Source organism: Ovis aries, chromosome 2 (assembly GCF_016772045.2).
Source record: "Ovis aries strain OAR_USU_Benz2616 breed Rambouillet chromosome 2, ARS-UI_Ramb_v3.0, whole genome shotgun sequence".
Classification (NCBI taxonomy): Eukaryota; Metazoa; Chordata; class Mammalia; order Artiodactyla; family Bovidae; genus Ovis; species Ovis aries.
In genome coordinates this window covers 214,406,573-214,427,780 of record NC_056055.1, presented here as the reverse complement: position 1 = coordinate 214,427,780, position 21,208 = coordinate 214,406,573, and the positions used below count along the sequence as shown (strand labels likewise).

The 21,208-nt window shown below is 40.1% G+C and overlaps 1 protein-coding gene across 3 annotated transcripts in view; it reads left to right on the top strand.

The window, feature by feature from the left end:
* Positions 1-542: 542 nt before the first annotated feature.
* ERBB4 (erb-b2 receptor tyrosine kinase 4) overlaps positions 543-21,208 on the top strand; it is a 1,296,210-nt gene continuing 1,275,544 nt past the window's right edge. For all 3 annotated transcript variants that reach the window (XM_060410398.1, XM_042244993.2, XM_060410397.1), the window contains exon 1: positions 543-1,376. In XM_060410398.1, coding sequence (XP_060266381.1) covers positions 1,295-1,376 — 82 coding nt within the window. In that variant the 5' untranslated portion in view covers positions 543-1,294. The remainder of the gene's footprint in view (positions 1,377-21,208) is intronic.

The following is a 21,208-nucleotide window of genomic DNA, read 5'->3' as shown; positions in this document are numbered from 1 at the left end:
GTTGTATAGTTAGTTATACAGACTGAAGAAAGAGGAGTGCTTAGGTTCCCAGGACTACCTACTCCGCAGATGTTAACAATTACTGAACCAGCTTTTGAACTACTGTCTGAATGTGAAGCACGAGGAAGTAGGAAGCGAGGTAGCCTAATACAATTGAAGCAGCGTATTCTTTTCTTCTGTTTCTAGGGCAGGTCCAGTCTGTGGATGAGCACCGTGGAGTGTGGAGTAAATGGTGACTTTCTGGCTAAAAAAAAAATCTTTTTTGTAAAGCATCTCTCAGGTGGTCTCCACGCTTTCCGGGCCAGCTGTCCGCCGTGTGTCTGGGGGTGGGGGGGGGTGGTCTCTGATTCAGTTTGTGGCCTCCGGTGAGCCCTTTAAATTCAGCTCCCCCCGCCCCCACCGCTAGGCTCCCAGCTCCCTGACAGGTGTTTTCCCAACTCCTGAGGCCCACGATTTTGGGGAGTGGCTGAACCAATAAGATTTCCCTTTGGGGGGGAAGGCGTGGCTAGTTGGGTCAGAGCGGGGGCGGGGTTTGCGCGGCTGAGCAGAGCCAGCCTGGCTGCGTGGAGGGTTGTTTTACCCACCGCCCGCTCGCCCCCAACCTTTTTTTTTTTCCTCCCGGACGGAGTCTTATTAATTTCTCGGTGGGGCTGCAGCTGGAGACCGCGGAGCGTTGGAAATGACGCTCGGAGCTTTAATTACCGCAGCCGCCGGACAAGTGTGAAGAAAGCTGACAGCAAAAAAAAAAAAAAAAGGACAGGATTGGGGGTGAAGCGAGAAGCTTCCCCCTCCCGCCCCTTTCCTCCCAATTTGGACTGGAGGTGCAAGGAAACTGAAAAGGGAGTCGAACAGAGTCGGGCTGGGGGGAGAGGCCGGAAACCTACCGCCTGTTTGCAATCAACTTTTTTTTTTTTTGGAAACCCTCTTCCGAACCCTTTCTTTTTATTGTTGGCCAACCAGGGAGAGAGAGCGAGAAAGTGAGGAGGGAGCGAGAAAACGGAGGCTCACACGGGGACGTAGCTGCCCGGTCCGGCCCGGAGCGCCGCCGCACACCCTCCAGTACACTCCCACCCGCGCGCGCCCTCCCGCGCACCCTCTCCCGGTCCTCCGGGTCCGGGCCCTAGACCCGCGGACGCGGACTCGGTCGCCCGCGCTCGGAGCTGGTGCACCGCGCGCGCCAGTGCCCCTCGAGCCCCCACGCGCGCCCGGCCGAGGGATCTCCTCCGCGTGCCCGAAAGGGGATTATGCCATTTGGACATGTAATTGTCAGCACTGGATCTGAGACTTCCAAAAAATGAAGCTGGCGACAGGACTGTGGGTCTGGGTGAGCCTTCTCGTGGCGGCGGGGACCGTCCAGCCCAGCTCTTCTCAGTCAGGTGGGTCGCGGTCCTTCTCGCGCTCCCAGGGTTGAACCTGCTGCTGCCGGCCGAGCGGCGCCGGGTGGCTCCTCGCCCCCTGCGCCCTTAGCCCAACCAGAGACCCTCTCGCTCTCGGGCGTGGAGGGACCACGTCACCCGCGCCTCTTCCTTGTGTTTTTCGTTCGCCCCTCTTTCTATCCCAAACTTACCCTCTGCGTGGGCATGTGTTTCTCGTGAAAAACCACTCTGCGCCCCTTTCTCCGTCCCTTTTCTTTCTCTCTCCCCTTGTTTATTTCTCGCGCGTTTTCTTCGAGCCTCTCTAAGCCGGATCCCTTCTGGTAGCGCCTGTTGTGCGGGACGTGGGAGACCCAAAGCCGGAGTCAGAGGAGACGCTCCTTGCAGCGTCTGCCTACCCCCCGCCCCCGCCCGCGAGGGAAGAAGCCTCGGAGAAGCGTTGCCCTGCCGGGGCTCCGAGGCAGGATTGGGATCCCGGGGCCGTGGCAGCTGGGCTCCGGGGAGCGGGAGGGCAGTGGGGAGAGGAGCTCCGAGAGCCGGCTTTGCACCTGTGTGCGCTGCCCGCGGCCGCTGCGTCCCTGGCCGTCCGAGCCTGCGGGGTCAGACCCGACTCGAGCCCAGCCTGGGAGCTGGAGCACGGCGGGAGGACACGCCTCGGCCGGGGGGCCCGGGAACGCAAGGCCTCCGCTGGCGTCCCCAGCCCTCGCCCCGCGGACTAAGGGGGGCTGGCTGGCTTGCTTGACCTTTTTTTTTTTTTTTTTTTTTTAATGGCCTGACTGACTTAAGCCGGGAGCCCGGCCTTCCCGTCGGTTTCTGTGTTTGGCTTCAGGAAGAGTTCTTCCTGTAGTTCAACTTGCTATTGGCCGGAGTCCCTCCAACTTCTGTTTACTGCCGGGCGCGGCTGCCGAGCCAACCCGTCAGGCGAATTGATAGAACCCAAGGCGGGTGCTGCGGCACTGGGTGCGCTACCACTGCTGCCCGGGGAGCTCGCGCCCCGGGACCCCGCGGGGCAGGAGGCGAACTGACCCCCGGGGAGGAGGCGCGGCGGGGCCCGCAGGGTGGATGACAGCCCCTGCGGGCCCAGGGAGCTCAAAGTTTCTGACACTTGAGTTTCCTGAGGATGAAAGTGGGACAGGAAAGAAAGGGCCAGGAAAACCGGGGACTGACGTGGCCAAGGGGGGCCTTTTGGAGAGCCGGGGAGATGTCCGGAACCATACGGGGCTGGTCGCGAGGGCGTGGGAGGCACCTTGAGAAGATAAAGCCCCCGGGGAGTGGCGAGAGGGAGAGTTTCAGGCCCTCGGAGCGTGTCCTTCTGACCTCACCAAGAAAACAGCGCGCTGGAGTTTTCCCGCTCCGCCCCCGCCGCCGCCGCCTCCCCCCGCTCCCCCCTCGCCTAGTAAATAACAAGTTACAATCCTCGAGCCTTTCAAAATGACCTTCGAATGGCACAATGTGCGCCGTTTGTTCTGGCCGTTTGCACCCTCCCAATTACTCCGAAATTCTTCATGCATACCAGGTCCCGGGCTCCAGCCACCTCCGGAATTACACCAACACCGACTTGAGATTCCAAGCGGCCTCTTAGATACATCCCTTTTTATCTCCCTCCCCACTCCGCGTCCCTTCATATTTCCCCTCAATGGGTTGATTATGCACATTGAACCATTCAGAAGCAGTTGCGACTGACACGCAGGCTTAGCCGAGAGGAATTTCCACCGGGCGACCTACTGGGGGGCTGTCTGGTGCAATCTCTGCCGCTGGGGGACCCGGCTGCGAGTCCGCAGCGATTGGGTATTAACTGTGCGGCTCGGGCTTGAGCTATGCCGAAAAGCCCTTTTCAGAATTTCTGCAAGGAATGTAATCCAAATTAGTTCTGCAGCTGTCCTCTTCCTCGTCTCTGGCGACACCGACTCGCACCCTCGCTGGTCTCTTCTCGCTTTCCCCCCGTGAATTGTCAGACCCACACAAGTGAGCCCAGTTAGAGCGCGAGGATTAGCGTGCCATTGTTGTTCCGAGTGTGACTCTGTACTTGAAATTCTGGGGGCACAAAGGCGAGCCTCACTTGTTCCAAACACAAAGTGATCTAGATGAAAGGGCCGCACAAAGAAAAGCTCCCGGTTGCCTCCCTGGTATAATTTTAACACGCAGGCTAAGGTGATCCACTGGAAACTGTAAATGCCTCCAGGACACCTTCCCCCCCCCCTCCCCCCAGTCTTCCCCACCCCCACCCTGCCGCACCTGACAGGAAAAGTTTGGCTGGTTTTAATGTGGTGCTTTTATAAAACCAAGTTACATTCTAGGGTATGAGTGAGGCTCTGTGTGTTTGTGGCTGTGGATGTATGGCTGTATGTTCCCAAGTAAATACATATTGCGTGTCTCCCCTCTCGCGGTTAGCCGTCAGTAGCAGTTTGGAGGAGTTTGTTTTGGTCCAAATGAGAAATTAAGTGCGGATAAGTAAACTAAGCTGCCAGAGGGCGACAAGATGTTGAGTGAATTGCTTTTAGATGAAACAAATTAAGGAAACGAGGGAAGACAATCTGCTTCTCGCATTATTAGACACGCTTGGAGTTCGGGGGAAAGTGGCATATTTTTGAAATGCTAATTTCTTAAGAAGCAGAAGGAATGCACCTTATTTACTGCTCTATGTGAACAGAATAAAAATACGAGATGAGCAGGGTTCTGTTGTGTAGATCTAAGATATAAAATAGTTGTATCTGAAGAGGGCATGTTCTTATTTTTCTCTTCCTTGGGGGGGAAAAATCAGCGTTAGAGAAGATTTTTTGTTTGTTTTGTTTTTTAGTATTCTGAAAGACTTCGTCTCATTTCGAGTGATTTATTTTATCGAAAAATATTATAGCCAAGAGCCCTTTATTTGGCTGTTATAAAACCTTTATCTCTAAAAAGAATTCCAAAATTTCAGTCTTCCCGCCATGATGGAAAAATGATCAGTATCACCTTTGTGTTGAAATATATATGTATATATGTGTAGTGGTACTGAGGTGGTGGTCTTACGTACCTTAATAGATATGTGATGAACAAGTTCAGCCCCTATTTTTTATTTGCAAGTAACTTAGTCCTGCTTTTCATTCTATAAAAGAGCATGTATTTTTCCTCCATCCTTGAGATATATCTCCAGAATCAAATTTTTAAACATTTGAGAAGAAAAAGGTGAATAAAACTTAGTTAAATGATGAAAAGATGTTCAATATAATTAAAAAAAATCAGTTCTCTCCCTGCATGTATTTATTGTAAACACACCCATGAGTACAGTTTCTGCTTTTTCTTTTCTTTCAATTTTTGAAATTCATATATATGTAAAAGGAGCCTTTTTAAAGTAAGGTATTTTTTTTTCTTCAAGATGCTTCCAAATAAATGTATACCTTTTATTGTGACTGCAAATCACTTGAAAATACTATAATGTGGACTGATATGGTAAAATTGGATGGTAAAATTGTGTCATGATTCTTTGATTTCTGATTATTTTTTCCTTAAACCAAACTCCTTTTATTTTTTTCATACATGCATAGAAAGTCAAATTTTTTGAAATCAAGGTACTTGCTCCTTTATATGTATAATTTTCATTTAGTCACTGAATATGTGTCTTAATTAAGAAATTGCATTAGAATATTTACCAGGGCATGCACTTCATGGAAGATTTATGTATTTTTTGTTCTAGCCTGAACACACTTAAGTTTGCATTGACTGATTTTTAGAGTTTGCATTCATTTCAGGAAAAACCATATTTTCTTCTTAAAGTAGATTCAAATATTTAGTATTCATGAGCTTTCATCCCTTTGGTTCTTAAATAGAAGTGCTATTTATCATCTGTCTTATGCATTCACCCTTTCCATTGCTATAGGTTCTTTTTTTACATCTTATTATTTATTGAGTTTACACATATGAATATATATTTTCCCCATCATCACTAAGGGTATTCTTTTTGTGCATGTCTTTCCCAGCAACCTGCTACTCAGCCACTGCAGGAGTCCTCTGAGCCAGTTTTCATTCTTTCTTTCTGATAAATCTGATATGGCTGGTTGGCTGGACAATCGCAAGCCATTCCATTGCTCAGATTTATTCTTGAAAGAAAATAAAAAGGCATCGATCCGAGCTCACTAGCACATCTCAAAAACCCTGACTCCAAGGCCAAATTTTTCTACAGAGAAGTCCCTTTTTTCCCTTCTCTCTCCCTCTTTTCCCCCTCTTGACCATAGAAGTTAGACTACTGCCGCTTCAAAAATGCTAGGGATGCAAGGCAATGTGCTGTATCTGAATATTCTCTGAAGCCCGGTGATTAGAGCCACCTTGAGATTAATGACTATGTAAGGCACACATTTTAGAAAATGACTTAGTGCACCTTAAACATTGCTGTGTTTTAAAGTGGTGTCATTTTTTGTATTACTTCAATCCAGTTGTTAAGAAAAGTTAGTATATATTAAAAGCAAGAATACGTTTTTGCTTTATTTGACAGTGTCCTGCTGCTGTTGGATATCCATGAGTAAATTTTAAGTGCCTGTAACATAAAGCAAATGATCAAAAAAACTCTGTTACTTGCAAACTTGTTGGCACTTGAAATCACAGTCGATTTTACCCCTTTGAGAGATACTGCTTTATAGAGAGAGATGTTAATCTTTACATTGAAATTAGCTTATGGCTGTTTAAAACTATAGCTGTTCTACAGAAATTAATTGTCAAGCATATTCCGCTGTTATCTTTGACAGTGATCTACTGAGTAAGGACACAGGGCAGAATTTAAATCAAAAGTATAAACTTTTCTCTAGGTTATATCATTTAAGAAATGTTCTACTATATTGCATTTGACCATATGGAGCTATGTTGCATCTTTATCTAATATTCATTTTCTGAATTATTCTAAATATTAGGCAGTTAAAGTAAAATCTTACTTTTCATGCTAGCTAGTATTCCTACTGACTGAAATTTGCAGTTTATAATGACAAGTAATCCTTCAATTTTCCTTCTTTCCTTTCCTTTTTAAATAAAAAAGAGCTTAGACCAGAGCTTCCTGAAACTATAGTTTTCCTACATAATTTGAAGGAGATTTTACCTATCTATAGTGTAGTTAAGTTTGACACAGGACATAGCCAGGTGGTTCAAATAGGGATTTCTATATTATAGGGACATCGTTCCTCCTCCAAATTATTTTTAATACCTTGAGCAATTCACTTCTCGTCTTTGTGACTTGGCTTGCATGCCTGAGGGTAAAATGCATGTGTTCTCTATTTCTCCATTGTATAGCAGTTTTCTGAAAAAATGGCTTTAAAATCCTGTGATATTGAGATACATAGCAATAATGAGTTAAATTGATATACTTAAAACATGAACACATGTTAATAAACATAATGTAAACTTTCTAAAAGACCAGCACTGTTAGAAGAGCACCTATCTAAATGAAATAAAGAGATTATTAAGTTTGAAGAATGTATATATGAAGGCCATTTCCCCCAAAACTCTACTTTTAAGAACTGGTCTATGGTCTCTTTAGATTTCGTCTTATTTGGCTTTTTCTGAGTTGTTGATAATTCTGACATGTTATTAAAGAAATTGACCTATTTTCCCAGTGCTTTAATCAAAGCTTTAAAGCCCCTTTCTTGTTTTAATATTCGACACTTCAACTGGTGCTTTGTGTTTGTACTAATTTTTCAAGAGGGAAGAGAACTGTCTCACTTTTATAACATAGAGACAAAATATATGGATATTTGGGGGCTTAATTCTAAAGTGCTTTTTTGAGCATGTTGTAATTGTTTTATAATTGTTTTCATTTTAAATATGTGATTGCTTTGCAGGCCTGTTGCTTGGCACAACTCCAGGGGGCAGCAGCCGCATAGAATTTAATGGGAATAGTGCTTGCCTGAGCTATGAGTAGTATGGCAGCAGCCCTGCTGTTGTGGGATGTTACAGCGTAAAGCAGCAGAAGAGAAGTTAGGAGAATCGGATTCTGGTCATACAGTCATTTTCTGTGTGATTTTAGCTTAGACTTCTTGCTTTAGGTCTCAGTTTTTTCATTTCCATCAGTATAGCTGAAAGTGATACTTAAACAATTAACGTCTTGATTTTTTTTTAATGATTCAGTTAGACAAAAAAAGGATGTTTAGACTTTTTAGACAAAAGAAAACCATTGGTTTTTAATTATTTTTAAAAGGAACCTCTTTTTTTTTTTTTCTTTCATGTGAACTCATGTGTATAGCCCTGGTATTGATAACAGGTAAAGGGTAAAAGGAGATGTCTTTTGTTAAAGCTTCATTGAGAAGCCAGCTTTGTGACCCCTGCCTTTGGCACTCCCCTACTTTTTTCCCACTCTGGCAGGGACTATTCTGTGCTGGCCTACAGAATTCAATCACTGTTTCAAAATCACTCATCTAGTCCACTCTTCACTTTCTAGGTGAGGAAACTGGGAGCCCAGGGAAATTAGGTAGTATAAGTCAGTTGGCAATTTCCAACACTAATATCATTTTCTTTAGCACAGAAGTACTTGAAAAGTTGCAGACAAAAGAATAAATAAATTCAAGGTTGTGCTATTTTAAAGGAGTCTTGCAAGATTGAATGAAAACAAATGGATTGGAGCCATGGGCCTAATTATCAGACTGTGAAGTTCTTTTCAAGGGGAAAACTGGGGAACATCATCTTTAATTTATATTTAGGAATAATCATTGATTGCATTGTAATTTACAGCACATTAAGATGAAAGAAATAAAGCAACTTTATTATGACTTGATTCTGTACAATGTTTAGCTGGTAGTGTCTATTCTTGACATAGCATTTTGATCCTAAAAGATGAGAGTTGCCTATGTTAGTATCTATATATAACAGTGCCTTCAAGAGTTTCTTTTACCTGTGACTTTGTGAAGATAACCAATACATAGAGAATGGTTGTTTCTTCATTCTGTATTAAGTAATATGCATGCTTTAAGAAAATTGATTTTAAAGGATAAACAATGGGTTCTTCATGGCCAGTTAGTTGGTGGGGACCCTTAACTAGCAAATCCATGGGAATACTTCAGACTTATCCTGGCCCATCCTTGGAAGCAAGGTTTTCTGTCTTAACCACTGTCCTTATAGGGTCCTCGTCTTTTTTCAGGCCCTACTAGGATCACAGTTATTCTTTGCACAAGTGCATCTAAACCACACTTTAAGTACTAAGACTTTATAAATTTATGTCTATATAGTGCATTTGCCTCCCTCTAGTTGGCTTCCGCAAGATGCTGCCTCTGGGCCTTGTGACTCTGAAAGTCGTTGATTTAACCTTACCTCCCTTTGGTCGGCCCTAACTTCCTTTAAGCGCCAGAGATTTCTGGACATGGACATGATCAGCATGTCATTGACCATGGCAACAGAAGGGAGGTTTAAACCTGTTTTGGCGGGAAGAGTCGCTGTCTGTTAGAAATTTGCAATGAAAATGGGTCCCCCTCCGTAAAAACATTAACATAGACACCAGGAAACTTCCTCTGCAATATCATTTAAACCTCTCTCTTGAGAGCTAGTTCAGGATCATTACTGTTAATCACGTTATTTCCAATATCATGGGGTTGCTGAAGCATGCTGCTGCTGCTTAGTTGCTTCCGTTGTGTCCGACCCTTTGCAACCCTCTGGCCTGCCAGCCTCCTCTGTCCCTGGAATTCTCCAGGCAAGAGTACTGGAGTGGCTTGCCATGCCCTCCTCCAGGGGATCTTTCCCACCCAGGGACTGAACCTGGGTCCTCTGCGTTGCAGGCAGATTCTTTACCACCACTGAGCTACCAGGGAAGCCCTTCTGAAGTATACTAAATACCAATAAGAATACACAAGACTCACTTTCTCAATTCAGAGAGTTAAACTGATACGAATCAAGGCTCTGTGAATGTTCTATATATTTTATTGTATTTTAACTTTTTTGAAATTGGAGGATAATTATTTTACAGTGTTGTTTTGGTTTCTACCATACAATAACACAAACTAGTCATAATTATTACCATATATATATAGTAGTATATATGTATATATCCTTTCTCTAGAGCCTCCCTTCCCCTTACCAGCTCACCCCTCTAGGTCATCATAGAGCACAGCAGCTTCCCATAGCAGGGGAAGGAGGGGGTGTGATGAATTGAGAAAGTAGCATTGACATATATATGCTGTCATGTGTAAAATATTTATTTTATTTGAAACAATCTAAAAGTGCTTAAAGACAAGAAAATGAAGGGAGCAATAAACACACCTTTATTTTCCAGAAAGGTCACACTTGCAAATAATAAACTTTACCTAACGTATCTTATTCTGACCTTTATTTACATCTGGTCCCACATGCATATGGTCTAGGTGGACATACAAATTTTAGGCTTTTTGGATGTAGATGGGGATTGTAAACCTGCTCTCAAAAGATGCATCTACTGGTCTTCTGTGATGTGCTGAGGCTATCTCATGGCTGATTAGGACTGAAAAAATGGCAACAGATTCTCCAGGTTCTATGACTATGTCTAGGATTGAGGAATGGGTGCTCCAGTCCTCTGTTTCAGGATGGGGCCCCATCACTAGCGGGGAATGCCTAATTGAGGTCATGGTTGGCATTTTGCTTTAAGCGAACTCCCCTTTTACTAAAAATTTTATCTGTCATTATTTCCTATTCTTCCTTGTAGGCTTCGAGAATATGAGTTTTTTTTCTGTGGGGACCCATGAAAACCAAATAAAAATAAAAAGGAATAATTCTTTTAGATACACAGTTTCATTTTTAGGAGTTCCTTTTGTCTGATCATTTTGTCTTGAACTAGAGCAGTGAAGTTTTTTCGATTACCCGGCTTATTAAAATCCAATCCCTAATTCTTTTGTTGGCCTCATCTAGTCCTTATAAAACTCAGAGCAGGCTGTTGAAAGATCCTCTTTTTTAGACTTCCTTCTTGTCACTACCAGGTGACCATTTCTAATACCATACTTTTATTATCCTAGTTACTATTCAGAAGCCTTCAATGGATTCCCATTGCAGAGTTCAAAGCCTGTTAAAATAGTCTTCAGTTTCCTTTTTGATCCAGCCTTAAGAGTTTCTTAAGATGTATTCTAAGAACCAGGCTGACGTAGTTGGTATTCCAAAGCCTTGCTTGCTGTCTTTCCTTTGGCTGACCCTTTTCCCTGGAATTCATGGCTCCCTTGGTTGTCCCTGCCTGTCCAGATTGTTGAATCTTTCCATTTCCACATTAAATCACACCTCTTCATTGAGTCTGCCTTCATTCACTACTCTACTCTTTAATCCTTATTTGTATCACCTATTTGCATTTAATCTTAAACCATTCTATAGTTATAACTTTTTAAGAGCAAGCATTTTTATCTCCCGCAGAGACGAATGCAGTGCCACATACATGGTAAGCTCTTTTAAAAATATTTTTTTAATGAAAGAATAACATACGTTTGCCAAAACAATTTTAAGCTCATTCATAGATGGTTATTACTTGTAATTAAGCCATATAAATGCACAAATAAGCTGTTCTAAAAACATAATTATAGAATTCTTAATAATAGATATTAGAAATGTTTATCCTGGGAATTTCCTTAGTTGCTTTCTTGAGCTTTTTAGGGTATTTCTTTCAATGGAGTGTTTCCAAGAGTATATCATTTGTCCTCATTCCCATTTTTAGAGACTGCTCATAATATGGTACAAAGTATTTTTGTCTTATTTTGGTGAGTTAAATATATGTAAGTACCATTCTTAAACATGTAACTCTCTTGTAGTACCCTATGTTTTTGTGGCCATTTCTTTGCGGTTTCTTATCTCTCATTTAAAAATTTTAATCGGTTTAAGCAGTAAACATGTATTGACCTAACAGTGTGTTGGAAGACCATATTAGGCACTGATGAAGAAGCTCAAGATGCTAGATTTCCCCTTTCTTTTAAACAAGGGCAAATGAGACCAATGAAAAACAATACAAAAATTATGTTATTAAGTGATTTTCCCAAACTCTTAGGGGGAATTTGCCTCTGGAGAAATGCTAATAAGTATGTCATGAAAAAAAGGGTTCCAGACAGAATGTGGTGCTTTCTATTCCTAGATGTATGTGATAATACAACTTTGTTAATACTAAGATTTCCCAGTATCTTTAAATAGACAGCGAGACATATGCCTCCCATTTTAAAAGGATCCTATAAAAGAAATACTTGCAGCATAACTGAACTGAGAGGTGACTGGGATTCTCTTAGCTGCTCTCTTAGATGATTCATTCTGCATTCTGAAAATTGGTGAAATGATTATAGTATTTATAGTGTCAGATTCTACCAGAGAAAATGCTCTTCCAGACATTGCTTCTCAGGTTATCAGATTTCAAGAAACTGTCAACCTTTCTAGGTCACTGTGGTACCCTAAGTGTACCTTAATTTATAATGGCCCGAAAGAGTTAATGTAACATCAAAAATTAGACCTAACAGTCTGCAGAGTAATCTATTCATGAGAAAATTGGGTATGGAGACTTTATTATCTTTGTCTGAAAATTTCTTTTTACAACTTTTCTGATTGTTTTTCCTTTAAGAGTCCCTGAGAAGAAAGTTTGAGTCTGGGATTATTGCTTCTTCTTCATAGACAAGGAAGTAGAGGCATAAAGAAGTATGTGTGGGTGGAGGCTGCCTGGTGGGTCTGTCGCTGCAGTTAGCTGTCTGCCCTGTCCTGAACCAACTGCCTCTGCCGTCTGCTGGTCCTCCTCTTCCATGTCTTCTCCCAGCCACTGGTGCTGGTGATCCTTTCAGAGGCGTGGCTCTTCTGCTGTAACTGCCCCACTGGGAGAGAAAGGGATGCTCAGCCCACCAAATCCTTCTGCTGTCAGGTCAACAGCTCTTTATGTTTTCCCTGGAACCATTTGAAGAAACTTATCTAGTAAATCAGGGGTCCCCAAACTCTGGGATCTAATGCCTGATGATCTGAGGTGGAGCTGGTGAAATAATAATAGAAACAAAGGGCGCAATAAATGTAATGAACTTGAATCATCCTGAAACCATCCTTCGCTCCCCTGGTTCAAGAAAAAACTGTCTTCTGCGAAATTGGTTCTGGTACCAAAAACATTGGGGACCGAGGCAGTAAATCTAGCATTTAAGGAGTTCCTCGTTGGGTTACTCTGCCTTTCTCCTCCGCCACTGTCTTCTCCAGAGGCTTTTATTTTATTTTTGCATTGTGTATTGTATTGTGTTAAGGAAATCATCATAAAAGCCTGTCTTCTCGAAAAAACTTTAAAGCAGGGCCATGTTCAAGATTTGGGGACCTGCATTTATGCAGTTTGGGGAACCTCTTTAAAAACAGTGTAGAAATAAAAGTACAACTTATTGAGAGAAAGGCAACACCAAATTAAAACTTATTGGGAGGCACCAATACAGGAGAAAGTTTCTGAAGCTGAAGCCTTTTTACAAAAAGCTTTATAGTGCTTCTGTCTGTTTGAAGATTATGCAACTTAAGAAGTAATGCTATCTCTCATTTAGGGTGAATTTTAGGTGTCATTTTATATATATATTTTTCCTACTGCATGCAGTTGGTATCTACGGTTAATGTAGAAGAATTCATTTTTTGAGAAAAAAATTGTAATAAAGAGTAAATTCATATGGTCAAGCACTTCAGTATATCTTTGGATGAAATCATGTACTTTATAGGGATAATTTTCAAAATACTTCCACTCTAAATATGAACACACTTAATCCAGATATCTGTTTTCTAGATGCCATATTTTAAAAATGGGTCATGTAATGCTGTCTCTTACGCAGTTCTGTAGTTCATAATGGTGTGACTTAAAAGAATCTTGGCAGTTTGGTATATAAAATCTATATTACTAAGGCCCTACCACTTGAAATATACCTCATTGAATTTTTAATCATTTGTTATTTAGCACAGTTAAAAATCTATCTTTGACTTTTACCCCCTGCCTAAGTTAAATGTGCCCATTTTAACTGCAACAGACATTATTAGCTGTGAATGAAACAATGTATCTAAATTAAAATCAGTACTTGGCTCAGATATTTGGTAATATTTTAACTACTAATATGTTAACACATTTAAGTAACAATAAAAGGATTAGTATTTCAAGTCACATTTTTACTATGTAAAAATATCAGCTAAAGAGTTAATAATATTTTCCAGTTGTTTTAACTTCAAATTTAGCAGCCCCATTGTCCCTGGTGATATATCGAAACCTCTAAAAGTGTACTTGGAATTAATGGAAACTGAAGTGATTGGTATTCAGATATAATTCTTCAGTGGCCTTTTTACTTTCTCTTTTTTTTAAGTGCTGAATGAAGTTTGAAAACATAAAATGCTTTGAGATAGACAGAATAATAGACAAAACATTTTATGCAACTGCTGATGAAAAGGACATTTATTATTTTTTTCTGTACTTAATATATTGCTGGTGGCCAGAATTAGCACACCATGGGCAGAGAAAGAGATAAGACAGACAGAACGGCACACAGCTAATTTTGTTTAGCAAATTTAGATCTGATGCATGCTATTTCACTCCTACAAACTGCCTCAGCCACTTTTGAAAGGTACAGATGAAGTTTGTCTCCCACAGTTTAACAGCTTTCACTCAATATTTATAGGCTATATAAAAATAAATTTCTGCAAGTACAACAATTCTCACTGACAGGATGAGCACTGTGAAGGTAGATTTATTAATGAGAAAAAGGGAGAAACAAAAACATTTCCATTGTTCCAGGTCTGCTGAAAATAAAATATGTCAAAACATCCAAATAATCTTTGTTTCAAGGACATGTATAGTGGGGCTTTGCATATTCAAAAGTTTTGACTATTTGTGAGTAAATCAGAAGTCCCATTATTTTAAGATAATTTTTCTGATTCAAATCTGGTATGTGGTTAGATGAATGTTCTGGAACTAGTCATTCATCTGTTGGATAAGCCAATATGAAGGGATCCACAGTAATTTTTAGAAAGTGACTATAAAACAAAACAAACAAAAACCCAAACCTTGATCTTTGTTAAAAAAAAAAAGAAAGTGTCATCATCCAAAAGAATAAATTTTAATGAATTCCTAAGAGAGACTAACTTACCTGAAAAAAAAAAATACCGTAAAACATCTATCGCTTGATGGCAACAGGATCCTAGAAAAAGCCAGGGATTTGGACAATAGTATCCATGTTTGAGAATATCTCAAGAAACATCCCGAAAGTCTTTTCTGTCATAATGTAATGATATCTAAGAAGTTATAATATTATTTACATATCTGCTAGAGTTTTGTCCTGACTTAAGACTGTCTGGCTAAGTTAAATGTGCCCATTTTAACTGCAATAGACATTATTAGCTGTGAATGAAACAATGCATCTAAGTTAAAATCAGTACTCAGCTCAGATATTTGGTAATATTTTAACTACTAATATGTTGACACATTTCAGTAACAATAAAAGGATTAGTATTTCAAGTCACACTTTTGCTATGTAAAAATATCAGCTAAAGAGTTAATAATATTTTCCAGTTGTTTTAACTTCAAATTTAGCAGCCCCATTGTCCCTGGTGATATATTGAAACCTCCATAATCAAGTTCACTATAGAGAATCATATTCATGAATTGTTCATCTCATCATATTTCCAGTGGTTATTTCAAGGTTAATTTTTTTCAGACAGCTTCTGTCTTGATTAAAGCTGTGGTAATTGTATATATGCTGATACAGCACATGGAGGTTTTAAACCAAAGACATCTTTGATTTCATAGGGAGTCAAGATCAAATGCTTTTCAATGCTTCTTACTCAAATATACAAAAAAAAAAATAAATTTCATGTCTATTTTTTTATCTCTACTGAGAATATTGAGACTTTCGTTTGGCATTTTCAAAATCCTGGAAGCCTGTATGGAAGGATATGATCAACAAAATATATTCCATTACCAGGACTAATATCCAAGTGCTATACTCCTTCTGATTTTATTGTTTGATAAAATATTAAAACACATTCTTACCAATTGGCTTTCCCAGAGCCCTCTCTAAACCACTTTGAATGTTATTCTTGCATGTAATAAAGTCTTTGCTGTATTTTAAAATACTTGGAATGTGAATAGTATCATACTAACTTTGTCACTATTAAGTATTAGCCTGTATGAAGGAGGCATGTTTCTAAGTTGTGTATCACAGCTTAGGTATTTTATTACTTGACTTGAAGTTTAAAAGGAGATTGCTTAAAAACAGTAGATAGGATGTCACTAGTTCTCATATTGAATTAACCTAGGAGAAAACCATATGAGTGATTCAGGGCAAAGGACTCAAGTAAAGCAGATGCTATGAATTTTCCTGGGAGTCATCGGGAAAATGTGTGATGCGTGTTTGTCTATAAATTGGGCTGCAGAAGAATCACAACAATTTAAATTTGCAGTTGCCATAACTGGGAATAAACATACTACATGCTTACCTTATTAGTCAGAATGAACAGCTTATCTGGCAAGGTGTCAACTGCTCCACAGTTGTGTATCAAGTCACTTAAGATAGGAGTCTGTTCCTTGAGGGGACCACATATACTCTCTTCATTTGTGGTGGATAAGAAAATATTCAATTAAAATTTCTTGACACAGTTAAACTGTAATATTGTGAAAGAAGTTGTGAATTTCATCTTAATTGTGATTCTCTTGATGGCTTATGTTTGGGCCTGCGATGTATTATTTTGCAAAGAAAACTCTTTACAACAAAACAATGAAGTTACGTTTCATTTGAAGAATGATTAGAGAAAGAAGGAGATGCCAGGCATGGGGAAGAGAAGGCTTGGGAAGGGGCATAATAACTATCTTCAAAAGTTGGAGGGCTGTTACGTATAAGTGGGATTAGCAGGGTTCTGGGTAGCCTTGGAGAAAAGAAACATTAACAGCTGTTTGAAATTGTAAGGCATCAGATTTCAGTTGAACACCATCAAGGAGTTTCTCACAGTTATAGCTTCCCAAAGTTGGAATGGTCTGTCCTGGGAGGTGGTGAGTGCCTTCATATGTATATAGGGTGGTCAACTCTGATTTCACCTCTTCTGTGAAGACAAGGAATGGATGAGGCAGCTGAAGAGCAACTGGTCAGTGATGCTGGGGATGGGAAGTGGGTTCTGTGGCCTCTGAGGGCGCTTCCCACCGTGTGTGTCCATCATGAGCACATCATACCCAAATATCCTGCCCTGATCTCTGGAAAACTGAGGCAGTGAAAGCAACACTGTCTCTCTGACTAGGATTTCTGCCCAAACGCTTTTCACTATCTACCTGTCCTTAACAGATTTGTAAGATATGTGATAGGTATTTTAAAGGTTGGTTTCCTTAAATATAAACTGTTTTGTTTTTTCTCAATAGCCTTTGTATTAGATACTCATACCTCTAAAGCAATGTACTATCAGAAATAAATCATTCTCAGTTTTAAAAGCCACACAATACAGAATAAGAGTATATAAATATTTTATTGTGTATCTGGGTCTATGCCAGCAGGTAATTATAAGACTGGGTTTAACTAAACCAGAAGGAGAAACATATATAAGAAGGTGAAGCCATAGGCAGGGCAGGAGGTTAGGAAACGGGGCCTCTAGTTCTGAGTGGAGCGTGAAGTGTTTGGAAGTCAGAGCCAAAGACAAGCACTTTTCTAAAGAGACTGAAAAGCAAAAGGAAGTAAAAAGGTGAAGGCACATATGCATGCTTCAGTTGGCTACAAATAAAGTCAACCTCTCTCAGTCCACTTGGGAAATATTTACTTCAAGGCCTTTGACATTTCCATCTCTTTTACTGCCTCTTTTGGATCCATACTGTACGACCTATGCTAAATGAAATGTTTTTCTTTTTCTTTTTAATTTTTATTGGAGTATAGTTGCTTTGCAATGTTGAGTTAGTTTCTACTGGAGAGCAAAGTGAATCAGCTGTAGGTATACTTACGTTCCTGCTTTTTTCTTTAGTTGTCATTCTTTTAACATTCCTTTGAGTTCTCCTCTGGTATGAAAACTGCATTCCTGTTATGGGCTTCCTTCTGCTTTAAAGTCTTTCTGACTACATCTCTCCTTGCTGTCTTGGTCTGTATCCATTTCAGTGCTTTCTCTACACCAAGCACTGTGACTGTGGTGGTATTTTTGTGGGTTAGTTCTAATGTTCGCTAAAATCTGCCATGGTAGGCGGTATTAACTCCATTTTAAAGATAAAGAAACTGAGACTCGGAATGACGTAACTGGCCAAGATCAGAGTCACAGCAGAGACAATATTCTAGCAATCTGCTTGATTATTATTATTATTATTATTATTATAGGCTTACAGTTTTGGTTATCCATTCTTAAAGAGGCAGTGAATGATGATAACCCACCCAACAAAAGTGATTTTTGTACCCACACGTCTATCTGGCCTCTGTCCTCTTCCTTCATTACTGTTTTGTCTCAGTTTCTGGATCCCTTTCTCTGTCTCCCCTCTGTATGAGTCATTCTGAGCTCTTACCTCTCTCCAGAGAGCCAGGCCATCCTGTTATTTCTGCTACTGCCTGCTGAGTATCTCTGTATGAATATACCAGTATCTCTGACTCAAGCAGTTCCAACATTTTACTTTTCTCTTTTCACAATTTAGTGTGCTTTTAAAATCTTATTTTTTGTAGATTTTTAAAGACACAATTCTTCATTGATAAAAAGCCAAGTCTTAATTAATATTTAATACTTATTAAAGGCCTAGGAGTCAGGAAATGTGCTAAAGCACTTCTCATAGAATACCTCAGCTAATCTTCACTGCATGACCAGTACTATCCTGATTTTACAGTCAAGGAAACAGAAATTTGGAGAGATTTAATTTACCAAGTGGCAAACATCTGTGCAGGTGGCAAGTCAGCAATGCTTAAGGTCCTAACAATTTTTCATGGTCTAAGTTGCAATATTTTATATAAATAAACTAAAACTTCTAAGAAGGATATTGACAGTATAGATTCATTTGTTACCTATTTTAGGCCATTCACAGTTATTTCATTTGGTACCTGTGATAATTATTAATAAACAGGTTTATTTGTGAATATGCAAAACTTGGAAAACAGGATCAAGCATATTAATAATACTACTACCATTCTATTATCACATTGTGATTTCAGTACATTTATAATACTTCAAATAGAGTAACCAGTTTAGTCACTTTTTAAAATCAATAATGAAGTAAACTAAAGTATTGCAAAGGGTTGAAGTAGAGGTTAAATAGAGGAACTTAAGAATCAAATAGTCCAGGTTTGAATACTAACCATGTAAAGATGGGTTAATTTCTTAATCTTTTTAAGCTTCAAGTTTCTCATCTAAAACTGGGATCTGATACTAAGGTCAACCTCATAGTTGTGAGGATTAAATGAAATAATGCATGTAAAACAGTGTCTATCACACGGAGGCTCAGCTACATTTTGTACTGTTGTATGTGCTTCCCTGGTGGCTCAGACCGTAAAGAATCTGCCTGCAGTATGGGAGACCCGGGTTCGATCCCTGGGTTAGGAAGATCCCCTGGAGGAGGAAATGGCTGCCAACTGCAGGTGCTCTTGTCTGGAGAATCCCATGGACAGAGGAGCCTGGTGAGCTACGGTCCATGGCGTTGCAAAGAATTGGACATGACTGAGTGACTAACACACACACGTGCTATAGTATTAGTAGTAGTATGGTAACTAAAGAAATATGCAGTTAAAGATACAAAATGTTAAATGTGAAAAGACCATGGATGTCTGCTTTCTCATAATTTTAGCATCAGGTCTGTGTCCTGTGTTTATAAACTAATGATGCAATGCTGGTTTGCAGAATCATTGTATATATGGATAGGCTTGGGTACTGTGAGTAGACTGTGTGGGAAAGAATTTGGCTCCCTGTGAGAGGCAGTTCTCTCAAATCATTTTTCCTTCATATTCGTTTTTTTATAGTTTGGGGATTAAAAAAAAAGACCTTAGAGAGACAGTTTTGTTCCAAAGATTTATGTTTACCTGGCAAACTCAAATCCTCTGTCCTTTTATCCTTATTGTTTTTTAAAGCGCCTTCAAGAGAAAATGGTTTTTAATCAAATTCATGAGATAACTTTTTATGTTACATTTTATAGGCATTTAAACTTTTCAAGATAGGGCACAACTAATATAATGTATGACTGAATGTATTTTTGGAAAAATTTCTGCACGCTGGAGCAGAATCTTCAAGATCTATCTACAAACACGGAACAGAATTTTCTATATAGAAGACAGTCTGTACATTGTTGGGATTAAGTTCTTTCCCTGTATCATGGTTTTATACACTTATTTTGATAACCAAAGAATCAAATAAAGGCTATGCATATCATCATAAAGTTTTTAATTCACAGACCTTTGCCAGTTGTACTCTCTTGATTAAAATTGTGTGCATGCTCGGTCACTCAGTCGTGTCTGACTTCTTATGACAGCATGGACTGTAGCCTGCCAGGCTCCTTGGTCCATAGGACTATCCAGGCAAGAATACTGGAGTGGACTATCTTTGCTTTTCTGGGGGATCTTCCCAACCCAGGGATCAAACCCACCTCTCTTGGGTCTCTCGCGTTGGCAGGTGGGTTCTTTACTACTGAGTCACCTGGGAAGCCCCCTGATTAACACTGAAACACCTCAAAACCTTTAGGCTTAGAAGCAGTTTTACTAATGGGAAGGTTGATCTTTGCTCTTCTCAAGCTGACTGCTTGTTTTCTGGCAACAATCTCAACCTCCCTACACACCGGTGAGCTTGTTGTTGTTAAGTTGCTAACTTGTGTCTGACCCTGTGACCCCGTGGATGCAGCATGCAGGTGAGTTAGAGGAAGAGAATAGTTACTTCTCTTATTTACCAATCAGGAGACTTTCAAAGATGCTGTGAATTGCAGCATAAGCAATAAACCATGTATTTTTATTTACGCTATTGTCTTTAGCCTGAGAGAGAGAAATTTGGCTCACAAGCTCCATTACATGTCATTATGTTATTCAGCTGACAGGTGATGCTTCAGAATAATTGGTCAGTGGTAATGTGTGATTAAATTTCTGTCAGACTTTTTGGGACACACTATGAGTTTTACTCTTGTAGTTAAGACCTTTTAATATAGCAGTTGGGAATTCCCTTGGTGGCTCAGATGGTAAAGAATCTGCCTTCAATGTAGGAGACCTGGGTTCAGTCCCTGGGTTGGAAAGATCCCCTGGAGAAGGAAATGCTAACCCAGTCCAGTGGGAGTTCTTGGCTGGGTAAATCACATGGACAGAGGAACCTGGTGGGCTACAGTCCCTGGGATCTCAGAGTCAGGTACTACTGAGCAACTGACACTTTTCAGTGTAGCAGTTAAATAACTAAAAATTCAGATGTGAGGATTGTAACACAAAATAATTGTCACATGCAAGTAGCTTCTTAAATTTTATGTTTTTTAGATGAAAGTGTTGAATTTGGGATTGAGATTTCGTTTAGCTACAATGGTGATTTTTATTTAAATGCAACCTGAAATTGGCATTTTAAACTATAATCCAAGTTATTACCACAGATTTTCCTCCATTGATTTTGTTGTTATTTATCGTTAATATGACATTCTCTGTAACTTATGGTTGATCACAAGTTTAGAGAAAAACAGTGTTATCTGCATGTTTAAATCAAAGACATTTTTGAAGGATATTTATCCAATTAAGATGTCCTGATATATTTCAAATGGTATTCAGAGATACCATGAGCAGATCAAACCTCATGAATATATTCTGTAAATGACAATAGTTGTTACTATGGTAACCTTTAACCAGGTATTTGGCAGTTTAATTTGGATTAGTCCTATTCAGTGGTGAGGTAATGAAAATGAGAGTAATTAACATTCAAGGTTTGAGTTTAAAGAAAGACAATATGCTAGTTTATGAGAGAAGCAGGGATATTGAACGGGTAAATGAGAATGCTAGAAATGAAATGACCACCAC